Source organism: Schistocerca americana, chromosome 4 (genome assembly GCF_021461395.2).
Source record: "Schistocerca americana isolate TAMUIC-IGC-003095 chromosome 4, iqSchAmer2.1, whole genome shotgun sequence".
Taxonomy (NCBI): domain Eukaryota; kingdom Metazoa; phylum Arthropoda; class Insecta; order Orthoptera; family Acrididae; genus Schistocerca; species Schistocerca americana.
Genome location: NC_060122.1, coordinates 187,373,610 through 187,386,223, shown reverse-complemented (window position 1 = coordinate 187,386,223; position 12,614 = coordinate 187,373,610). Strand labels below are relative to the sequence as shown.

Below are 12,614 nucleotides of genomic sequence, written 5' to 3'. Positions count from 1 at the left end.
ATCAACAGTCCAGTGACTGTGTTGACGGGCCCGAGCTAGTCGTAAGGCTTTGTGTCGTGCAGTCATCAAAGCCACAGGAATGGGCCTTCGGCTACGAAAGGCCATTTCGATGATGTTTCGTTGATAGTTTCGCACGCTGACACTTGTTGATGGCCCATCATTGAAATCTGCCGCAATTTTGGGAAGGGCTGCACGTCTGTCAAGCTGAATGATTCACTTCTGTCGTCGCTGATGCTGTTCTTGCAGGTTTTCTTCCGGCCTCAGCGATGTCGGATTCCTGATATTCACGGTACACTCGTGAAATGGTCGTACCTGAAAATCCCCCTTCAATGCTACCTCGAATCTGCTAAGACCTATCGCTCGTGCAGCGTCTATAACACCACGTTCAAACTTACTTATATCTTGATAACCTGCCATTGAAGCAGCAGTAACCGATCTAACAACTGCGCCAGACACTTGTTGTCTTATGTAGGCGCTGCTGTCGCAGCGCCGTATTCTGCCAGTTTACATTCATCTGTATTTCAGTACGCATACCTATACCAGTTTTTTGGCGATTCAATGTAGTACTACAGTTTAAACGCTTCGTCCTTCTCTTCTTGTTTTCCCACAGCCTAAGACTCACTACCATACAATGCTGTGTTCCAAAAGTACCTTCTCAGGAGTATTAACAGACTTCTATTGACCGGGAATGTCCTTTTTCCCTGTGCTCACCTGTTTTGATGCCCTTCTTGCTACGTTCACCACCTGTTACTTCGTTTCCGAGGTAGAAGCTCTGTTTAACTTCGTCTACATTCTGCTCTCCAAGTCTGGTGTTAAATTGTCTCTAATCTCAGTTCTGGTAATCCTCTTGTCTTTCTTCGCTTAATCCACATTCTGTTGTAATTAGACTGCTCAATTAATGTAAGACGTCCTGTAATTGTTCTTCACTTTCACTTAAGATAGCAGCGTTATCAATGAATCTTATCATTGACATCCTTTCAGTCTGAATTTTTAACCTACTCTTGAACTTTCGTTTTATACCTGCTACTTCTCTTTCTATTTGTATGTTGCACAGTAGGGGAAAGTACTTCAGCTCTAAAATAGAACGGTTTAAGTCCTCCAGTGACATTAACACACCTCACCGACAGTGTCCCAAGCAGAGTCCAAGCCGTCATCATGGCATGGGATGGACACTTCCCATGTTAATGCCCACTGATAGGTTTCCGTATACCTCTTTAGCTGAGTGGTTGACGGCGGGGGAGCTCAACGTGTTCTGTCCAGAGAATGACCACCCTCTGTGATTAAAAAGTTAAGTGGGTGAAGTTCTCATCGATGGAACGTCAAATATGTCTTGTGAACACAGGACTGGACAAACTTCCTAGTGTCTTGTCGTGATTGACCGATGGTTTCGGGCGTCAAAGGCAGCCGTCTTCTATGATCCAGGACGTAACATTGGAAAAGAAAGGTTCTAGAGCCATATTTTCTCCATGTGCGTCGAGGTCCCTGGCCGAGGGTCATGACATTAGAGATTCGCGGGGTATGGTTCGTGGTTGGTCAGGAAACGGACCATGCCCTATGTACGACTGTCTCAATCCACGCCACTCCTTGATTTTGGAGGAGCTGTCGTACAACCAGCGAATCTTATCACTCATGTCGCACTCCATTTGTCACGTGGCTCTTTCCCAAGATTTAAATTGTTGGTATTGCGTCAACAAGGAAACTATTGAAATACGGACCAAAGACAACCAATCAGCCCCAACACTGGCTAACAACCTACAACATCGCTAGAGCTTGAGAGACCTCACATTTTGTTTAATTAGGACAAAGGACGAGATTTTCAGAAACAAATATGTAAGTAACTCCAGGGATTGAAAAGGTCGCTGTTTCCACCTCGCCAACGCAGGCAAAAGGAGTCGAACCGCAGACTGAACCTGAGTGACTACGCCAGTCGACCCGTCGCCGAAAATCTGGTCTTAACCCGTAGGAGAGGTGCGGAATGATAATAATAAAAATGACCGAAATATTGTTCTTTTTTGACACCAAAAGCCGGCAATACAGTCGTGAATTATTTTCTCATTCAGCTTTTTAAAGTATGGGAGGCTTGCATTTTCAGTGCGTCTTCAGCATAGCGTGAACCTAAATGCTGGTCTTCCTTACCTACAACTGACGAGTGAACAGTTCCTGTCTGACATGCAACAACTTTTCAGAAGACTTACAGCTCGGTTGACGAAAATAATTTTTCCTGGATCTTGGATGGTATGGATCTGGACAAGAGATAATAGTAGCAATTCTACAGACACTGTTGAACTTAGCCTCCATAGTGAAACTTGGATGGTCGATTTCATATGGCATTGGAATCCGATTTGGGGTATGGCGAAGTGATAAAGATTCGCTTTTGGTATTCAACTGTATTCCGGACACAGTTATTCGAGATAAGCACGAAGAAATGTTAAAAGTAGCATGTAAGGATTTTGTTGAAAAATGAAGTAACATTACGCTGTAGGATCAACAGCATCATAGTTTCCAAACTAAATCTCCCTTAACCAGGCTTGTTATGACACAACAAGCAGGGAGAACTTATAGATCTCATTTGAGGAAACATATTGCTCATCGAACATAGCGTAAGAGATAGGAGAGTTAGAAGTAAGTTGGGGGGGGGGGGGAAGTTAATTGATCAGATAAACTTAAATATCAAATTCAGTGGACAGATCCCACTGGCTCCAACAAAAAACTTCTTCGATAAAATATCAGCGAAATCGAATTGACCAGTACTTCACTAAACATGTTAAAAACAAACTATCACTAGCCTTCAGTTCGGCTCAGACACTGATTTACAGTCATCTGCCTCTGATTTCTACAGTAACAGAAAGTTTCATAATGAGTAGAAATAGTCTAGTGGAACAACAATTTTCCAATTGAATAAACCAAAGCAAACTCTTTCAAAGAAAGGAAAATCTCTTCAACAGGTCAGCCTCTTATTAAATAACATATAAGACATTTCATGAGCAGCAAAGTCCTGTAGGTCTTCTGTCGTTTCTCCAAACTTATTAAAGCGAATGTTGAAAAGGACGTAATGTATTGCTCCATCCTTAACCGCGGGGAGATTGTACTCCGTATCTACCTGTCTAGGCGTTTAACCTTATTCATCACACGATCGCTGATCAAGTTTATTCCTGCAGCACGATCCCCAGACAGTCAAATAGCAATTTACAGAGATTACCTAATCTTACCACTGTTGAATGAAAATAATAGTCAGGAACAGTACAGTGTACCCTTTCAGAAATAAACATGGCTACGGCCAGGAAGTAATAAAATATTTCATTATTTCTATGAATTAATATTCGAGCCTTACCTGGTAGTACACTGAAAGTTTTGCAAACTGTTTCATGGAAATCAATGACTAAGGACCAATTCAGCTTCGTACAGGAGCACTAAATACCTATGGCCGCACGACTCATGGTATGTAGAAATACGGTGAGTATACATAAACCATCCTCGTTACTCAGTCTAATATTCACGTACATAACTGCAGAAGACTTCAATTTATAATAGATGTAGATTGTGGTCAAGCTAAGCTGCTCTCTTGATTTGTGGTGGCTGGTACTTTACTGCTCGTCCCGCAAAATACCGCCTCGTTTCTATATGAAAAGCTTGGAATTCCTATCATTACCACGAGATGTTATTGGAAACGCCTATTAAATACAGTGCGTACACAAACCTATCTCGTGAATCAATCTATCCGTTAGTGAAACGCGTGTCTAAATTCCTACAATAGTTCCTCAGATTGGCCTGAACGTACAGATAGGAACTATGGCGGTGTACTTTATAATTTATTTAGCTATAGACGATGTGAAAAAACTGGGAGGGTCGCGATATGAACATACATGTATGGCCATAGAATCAGGTATACAAGGTATTAAAGGGCAGTGCCTTGACGGAGCTGTCATCTGTGTTCAGATGACTGATGGGAAAAGGTTTCCGCACGACGAGAATTGACAGATTTTGAACACGGATTGGTAATTGGGGCTAGATTCATGGGGCATTCTGTTTCAGAAATCGTCAGGGAATTCAGTATTCCGAGATCCACGGCATCAGGAGTTTGCTGAGAGTAACGAGTTTCAGGCATTATCTCTCATCAGACACAACGCAGCGGCCGATTCCCTTCACTTAACGACCGACAGCAGCGGGTTCACTGCTGACTGAGTGAGACATTCGAGGGAATCAATATTGGACCCACGACAAAAGTATCCTTTCGGACAGTGTGGCGAAATTTGGCGTTATGGGCTACAGCAGCAGATGACCGACGCGAATGCCTTTGCTAACAGCACTACATTGCTTGCAGGGCCTCTCCTTGTCTCTTCATCATATCGGCTTGATCCTGGACAATCGAGAAAACGTGGCCTGATCAGACGGGTCCCAATTTCAGGTGGTAAGAGCCGATGGTAGGGTTCGAAGCCGTGGACCCAAGTTGTCAACAAGGCACTGTGCAAGCTGGTGATGGCTCCACACTGATTTGGGCAGTGTTTAGATGGAATGGATTGGATCCCCTGGTCAAACTGAACTGATCACTCACCGCAAATAAGTATGTTCTTCTACTTGCAATCATGTGCAGCCATTCATAGACTTCATGTTCCCAACAACGATGGAAATTCAGTGGATGACAACGCGCAATGTCATTGGGTCACAATTGTCCGCGGTTGCTTTGAAGAACGTTCTGGACAATGACTTGGCCACCAAAACCTCCCGATATGAATCCCATCGAACAAGCATGGGACATAACCGAGACGCCTCTTCGTTCACAAAATCCTGCTCCGGCAAGCTTCCGCAGTTATAGTTGGATATAGAGGCACTATGACTCAATATTGCTGCAGGGGAATTCCAATGACTTGTTGAGTCCATACCACGTCGCGTTTCTACACTACAGCCGACAAAAGGAGTTCCGACAGGATATTAGGAGGTTCCCTGTGACTTTGTCACCTGAGAGTTAGATTTTCTACTCAGTCCTGGGGTTCTAAGGTAGCCATAATACTTAAGCTTAATACGTAAAATAATGAAAGGGTGAACAAGTTTTACATGGAAGTTTTAAAATTTAAAGTAAAAAAAGTTTCTCAAGTTTAACCATGCTTTCGAACTTTGTATTTTAGGTAATCAAACTTACATATATTGGAAGAGTGTGTGATGTGCATTTTACTAATTTTTTGTCACTTTTGTCAGAATAAAGTGAAGAACATTTTCTTAAGTTCAGCCATGATTCACAAACTATAAATTTTACCTAATGAAACTTGCACCAATTGGACCACGTTGTAAACTGGCTTTTTACGAGTAACTACCCACCCTATTTGGATATTACATGACGACTGAAACCCACTGACGATAAAAAAGGGAAAAAAAACAACGTTTCGATAGACGCGAGGATTCGATGCAGCCGTTTGTCTCGTCGAGCATCGGTGGCGGATCCGTGCGCCGACATCCGAATTAACGTCCACACGAGAGCCAGCGAGCTGCGCATGCGCGCTGGGCGACACGTCTGGCCTCTGTAGCGCCTACTGTGCGTGAGCCAGTTGCTCTCGCGGCACTGCGCGCGAAGCATGCTGGGAGGCGGGGACCTGCGTCCGCTCTGGACCCACGGGCGACAGTTGGTGTGCGCACGGCTCTCGCGTAACATCGTAAGCCACTGCGACGGACGGGTCGACGCGGTGTAATACTTTGGTCCGATAGCCCTGCGATTCAGTGGTGCATTATGGACATGAAGCGTCATTTTTCTCTGTTTATCTGCAGAGTTTTTAATATGTCTTAGGATATATCTTTCGTACCGAAAAAAAAAAAATTATGCGACGCGCCTGTGCTAGCGGGTTAAGCGCTGCTCCATCATAATTTTTCATTATGTCCTTTACTATCCACGAGCAACATGACATACCTGCTAAATGCCAAGTTACTGCGTTGATGCACGTGTGAAATCCTTACTGTCTCGCTACGAAGCATATATTAATTACATCATGTCTCCTAAGGGTGACAATCTATCCAAAAGCTCTTTTCTGCCTTACCGCACTACAGCATCTGTAAGACTCAATAATTCTTACAACTAAAATCAAGATAAAGTACGTAACATGGTGACAGCATTCAAATAATACTCTCACCATCCATCGCAGGAATGTGAAGACTGCAGTGTTTTGAAGTGAAATTTGAAGTTATCTTCGCAGTTTAGTGCCTCAGTATACATTGCTGACTGTTCTGTTACTACTGTTCTGTTAACTGCACACATGGGACAACCACAGCAGTCTTTGGACACCGTCCTCGCGGTGTCCACGGTGATTCTTCTACTCTTCGCTTCTGCTGGTATAGTTTCAGCCCAAGGTAAGACCGGAATTTTTTTGTTAAATTTACACTGATGAATGTGGTAAAGTCGTTTAGGTACTGGAGACGCATTAAAATTAATATTGTTCAAGTGACATCAGGAATTCTAATTTGGGTTATGTGTAAATACTTTAAGACGAATCCTGCAACAGTTTTTTTAAATGAATCAAACCGATATCTGTCGATTAGTAATATCAGAACTTTATTTCCGTCTTTACTAATATCGTTGTCGACGCATCATTAAACTAACAGGAAGTTACATTTCTGTCGTAAAATATGTGAGATGATGTATAATAACAATGCACGTTTCATGCTTCAATAATATGCTCTCAGGAAAAGTTTTAAATTACAGATTTGCGATCTCTTCCTATCTGTTTCGATCTCATTACTATAAGGCTGGGGGGAGAGAGTTTCAAGTTCCAGGTTTCGTCGCATATATGGAATAATTTGTGAACTGAGCAATGTTTGACAGTGAAATGCGCTTTGACACTTTTTGCTGGAGTACTCGCGCCAGCTCCTAAGAGGTTAAGAAATAAACAGGAAACGCATTCCAGCATGACTAGGTAGGAGCTTGAACTTAGTCTCGCCAAAGAAAAGTGTAAGATGGAAAGCAGAAAGCAGAAAGGAAGTGAGGAAGATTAATGTTTAACGTCCCGTCAGTATCGAGGTCATGCGAGACGGTAAAGTGTGGAAGTGTAATGTATACATCAGAAAGTGACAATAAGACGAAGCTTTATGTCAGTCCGTGACGGATTAGTAAGCAGGCACATTAGACGAACTCGTCAAGGCTTTGTTGATCTTTTTTGCTTTGAAGTCGTTCACATTAAGATATAGATGGGTAGTTTAGTCCATCTATCTCAATGGACAACTAGCTCTTATAAGTGGAGAAAGATGAAAATTGTAGTAAAATAGAAGCACACACACTTGTTTCTAAGACAACAAGTATATTTAGTTCAGAATGTGCATTTGGTATCAATTTGTTCTTTTTCATTTAGAATAAATTACAAAACTATACATAACTCACGGTTTTACCTGAATACTTCATCTTATTAAGGAATGCAGAATGAAATGTGCTCTTCGTACTTGTTAAATTTCGTAGAGTTCCCACTGGTAAACCTGCAACAATTGGTAGGTTTCAAAAAGTTGCCGACTCAATGATGAGTGGTATACGTTAGTAGGAAGATGTGACACAGATTCGCAGGGGCCTGTCAGCCGTATAGAGATATATGCGAAACGTATTGAAGATGATCTACATAGAAACGACTGTAGTTACGGGAATCCACATTTCGATAGCTGTTTTTTTTCCATCCGCGTGAATAAGCAAGCAGGGTTTCTCGTTGCAGTGCCTGTCTGTTCTTCATAACGAAGCTCGAATAGAGGGCGGACAATGTACTGGTAGGATAGTGAATCACAAGGTAGGCCCCAAGACGATTTCCTGGCACGGGAGGTGACAGCACAATGTCGATCTCACGGACTGCAACGGCACGTGATACGGGGCGTGGTCATAGGCCTACGTCTTAGTGTCTTAGACCGAGCCAGTCCAAAGGTTGCCAACAAGTAAGAGAAAGCATTAAAATATAGTTGTTACGCATATATGGAGGAAAAAAGCTTATAACAGCGAATGCAATCGTATTGCTGCGTAACACTGCGTCCAGCCGCAAAGCGTAATAATTGCGGCGATGTGTGAATTGAGGCAACAATCCAAACCAAAATATATTTTACAGTGTTCACTGCTTGATTCCTTCAAGTGACAATATTAGACATTACAAAAATCCTTCAGGCATATCCATCTTCAATACGTTTCGCATTCAGAACTATGACAGACCTGAAGATCGGGTAAGCAGAGGTTGTGAAGCACGTGGTTTCACGATTAATCGCCAGCGAAACGCAATGTTTCTTCGCTGTCACCACGAACGTCGACGGATATGCGGTATGAACATTGCCCAGGAATCTAAGCGTTGGCTTCCGCGGCCGTTGTCCCTTTCAATATAACTGTTCACGGTACGTAATCGCATTGTCACTACGTACTCGTAAAATTGTCTGACGTTTCGGCCACTGTTGCATGTGGTCTTCCTTGGGCAGTTTTGTTGACTGCTAAGCGAGAAAATCTTTTGTTCTTATATGCTGGAGGAGGAAGTTATTATCACAATCCGGTAGGGTAGTGCGGATGAGGAGGAGGGGCGTCAAACGTACTTTATTGGTGTTCTCTTGTTTCCTGTCACTGATAGAAGTACATAGTCCGAAGAATTTTATTGACGCTGCAGGGAATGTTTAGCGGTATACCACCTCAGACATGCTGTGGTTCGCTTTATGACTACACTCGCATTTACATTTAGACAGTTACAGTAACAGAGGAGCACAGAAGAGCAGATGGATAGATCGAGTGACAATTGAGGAGGTACTGATTCGAACAGGGGAGAAAAGAAATTTAGGCAAGCTTCCCTAAAAGAAGGGGTCGGTTGGTAGAATACATCCCGAGGGTTCAGAGAATTGTTAATTTGGTGCTGGAGATAGGTCATTGAAAGGGGGAGATACTGTGGAAGGAGACCAAGGTGAATGCACTCAGCAGATTGAGAAGGACGTAGGCTGCAGTAAACGGAGATGAAATTTGCACAGGATAGAGCAGCATGGAGAGCAGCATCAAACCATACTGAAGACAGCAACAAGAAACAACAGCAGCAGGAGTAACAGCCTCTCAGAAAGTGAACCTAAAGGCCCGTATCATCGTAGTCGTTCAGTAGACCTCTTTGATGAACCGAGTAGTGTGCTGAGCAAAAGAAAACAGGACATTCTGAATGTGGAGAAAATATTTTCCTTTTACCAGCTGATTTATTTGCATTTTTTGCTTGACCAGTTTCGAAACATCAAATTCCATTTTCAAGCGCTTGTGTCCAAATACCCCACTCGGTCCGCAACTACGGTTCGTGCCCTGGCCCTAGCGCCATAGCTTTCTGGACGTATGTAGACAATTTCAAAACATAGGCTGTCACTCACTTTAATATATAAAGTCATGTCATACCGTTATTTGAGAAAGAATACAAAACTAGTTTGGTATTTCCGATGTAATGACAGTAAAAGGCACATTTAAAAATGAAATTAGAAATCTCCAATCCGGTATAGCTAAAAAAATGAATTAACTCGGTGTTCTAAGGAAAGTAATCTGCCCACATTCAATAATTTATTCTCTTTGCCCAACACCCACAGCTTTAGTGAGATGAACACAGCTTTAGTATGATGAGGAAAACCAAGCAATTATCACACTCAAACATCTCGAGATTCGGTAATAATCCGTAAACAACGCAAAGTAGCAAATATATATATAGAAAAATATATTCGAATGATCAGTGCTCGCTACTTTTATCCGTGAAGACATCGTAGCAAGTATGGTTCCGGAATTGGCTTTGGAGTCCTTAACGACAGAAAATTTTTAAATTACTCTTGCCACGGCTTTCAGGGTAGCCTTTCGTCAAATAGGTTTCAAATTCTGCAGACGGTAAGAGAGATAGTACGTAGAGAGGTAAGCCGCGGCCCAGTTACGTGATGATTACCCGGCAATGAAAATGAATCTTCTGGTTCAAATGGCTCTGAGAGCTATGGGACTTAACATCTGAGGTCATCAGTCCCCTAGAACGTAGAACTACTTAAACCTAACTAACCTAAGGACATCACACACATCCATGCCCGAGGCAGGATTAGAACCTGCGACCGTAGCGGTCGCGCGATTCCAGACTGAAGCACCTAGAACCACTCGGCCACTTAGGTCGGCTAAATCTTCTGTATCCGTAGGGTTGTCCATAATATTTTTTTCTCATTTCACAGTCAAAGTAGGCCGTAATCTCTTTATTATCCGAGAAATTGGCCAATATCATCCGTGGGTCATTTTCGATCAAATATTTTAAGCTTCACGCTTCATTTCACTTTCTAATACACTCATCAGTCAAAACCTTATGACCACATGTTTAATAGCGTGTTTTTCCACTTTTAAAACACAATACAACAGAGACTGTACTTGGCATAGATTCTGCAAGTCCTTGACGGGATTGGAGAAGTACGTTGCACCTGATGTCTGTGCAGAGGTCAATCAGTTCCCGTAAATTACGGGATGGCGGTTTATGGTCACGCAGCTCGCGACAAATGTTTTGCAATGGATATATGTCAGGCACATTTTCTGGCCAAGAGATCAATGTTAGTTCACTGTGATGCTCCTCAAACCACCGCGGCACTAGTCTGACCTTGCAACATGGACAGTTATCAAGGTGAAAGATGTCATCGCTGTAGGGGGAGATTTCAAGCATGAAGCGATACAGATGGTACGCAATAACGTTCATGTACTTCACTGCTGTCATCATGCCTTCGATTACCGCCACAGATCTCATGGAAGCTTAACTCAAAGTACTCCACAGTATAACTCTGCCATCACCGGCCCTCATCTGTGGCGCAGTGCATGTTTCGTGAAGCCATTCGCCTAGATGACGGCTTATACGGACCTAACCATATACCTAGTGTAACAAGAAATGCTATTCATTCGACAAGAGACACGTTTCTATTGATCCACGGTGAAAACTCAGTGGTGCTGTGCTCACTGCATTCATAACTGACGATGGCATTGGGTCAGCACAATAACACGAAGGGGTCGTTTAATGTGGAGCTCCTGGTTCAACACGGCCTTTGAACGGCGTGCTCTGAAACACCTGTACCTGCACCAGCAGTGTGCTCTGTCGTCAGATCTACCACAGATCGCTGTCTATACTGGTTTACACAGTGTGGGATCCACCAACCTCTCTACGTTCTGTGATGACACGTGGTCTTTCAATATCATACTGCGACCAGCTTCGTCGTTTCCGAGATTCTCGTTTCCAGCCGCAGCGCTGCAGCAATGCCTCCTAGCCAAAACCGTTTATATCTGTGGATATCTGTACCTGCGGCGCTTATCTTCGATATAATGGCTGACAATTCGTCTGTCTTTCACTTACATTGTTTCCTTACTGCGTTGCGTGCGCGCATCACCACCAGGAGGCATTTCAACCTCGCGGTGGGCAGTCTTCATAATGTTTTGGCTCATCAGTACACATCGCTGTGAGATGAAGCATGATGCTTAAAATATGTGTCTGAAACTAACTCACGGTTGAAACTGGTCAACTGCATGGATAATAAACAGATTACAGCCTACTTAGACTAAGCTTTCATTCTCAAAACACGTAGGGGCTGTGAACCCTTACAAAAATAAAATTTTAAAAGAATTTCCACCTTTACATGTTACTTTTATAATAATTCTCATCAAATTGTCTCTCTTTTCAACCTGCTCGAGTTCCGCTGCGGTAGGTGCACGAAGTATTTCACAATACTCACTTGCACTATGAAGTAGTCGTTTCCGCAAAAAGCGAAAAGCAAATACGACGTTAAGTGCCTGTAGCAGCTGATGAACAGTTGGTCGACAATCTGAATGTTACCCTCTACAAAAATCAGGGAATTCCCAAACGAGGAGGTCATTTCAGCTTTATCCGAAAAAGAAGGTATCTCAAATAAAATGAATTTTATAAATAGCGATTATTTTGTTGGATTCTACCTCAGTGGTTAGGGAAATGCATGAAACTGTGTAACTGTTTAGCTTTTCTTCACTTCTTCCTTTTTCCCGTTCCTTTCACGGTGTCTGAATGTTAATCTGGTTTTGACGGTGTTACTGTTAGGGACTGACTACATGTTACCCACGTGTGAAAGTATGAGGCAGCTATCGAAATATTTGTGTCATTAAATCGGGATGTCAATACCAGCTCGGTATTCACCTAGACGAGTATGGGAAACCACCTACAAACCACAGCTAGCCTGACCGACACACCCACCCTCGTCGGTAATCCGCCGGGCAGATTCGATCCGGGACCAGAGCTCTTGCCGCCCCCCCCCCCCCTCCCTTGCTCAAATCCCAGAAGCGGCGTGCTAACGTAAGTGGCTATGCGAGGCACCACTCGTTTACAGACCTGTATGAAGCTGCGAAAACTGACACGCGATGTCTCGACATTGATAAACGAAATTACTCTCGCGACATTTAACTATCGTGTCAAGTACGTCGACGATCATTCTTCTGGGGGCATCTCAGCCTACTGTTTCGAGTTCGCCTTTTGCACTTCGTTTCATTTCATATGAATCAGCGTATTCCAACAAGTTAACCATATTTCAGTTAATCAAGTGGTGGAATAATGTCGTATGCTACTATTTACTGTAGGCTCTATCTTTTACTCTTAAAAGCTATTGACACTGTTTGACATCTCCCATTTATTTTGTAT

At 43.0% G+C, this 12,614-nt stretch overlaps 1 protein-coding gene across 1 annotated transcript in view; it reads left to right on the top strand.

The window, feature by feature from the left end:
* Positions 1–5,569: 5,569 nt before the first annotated feature.
* Positions 5,570–12,614, top strand: part of LOC124613335 (hemicentin-1-like) — a 465,174-nt gene continuing 458,129 nt past the window's right edge. The window contains exon 1 of the mRNA XM_047142031.1: positions 5,570–6,333. Coding sequence (XP_046997987.1) covers positions 6,240–6,333 — 94 coding nt within the window. The 5' untranslated portion in view covers positions 5,570–6,239. The remainder of the gene's footprint in view (positions 6,334–12,614) is intronic.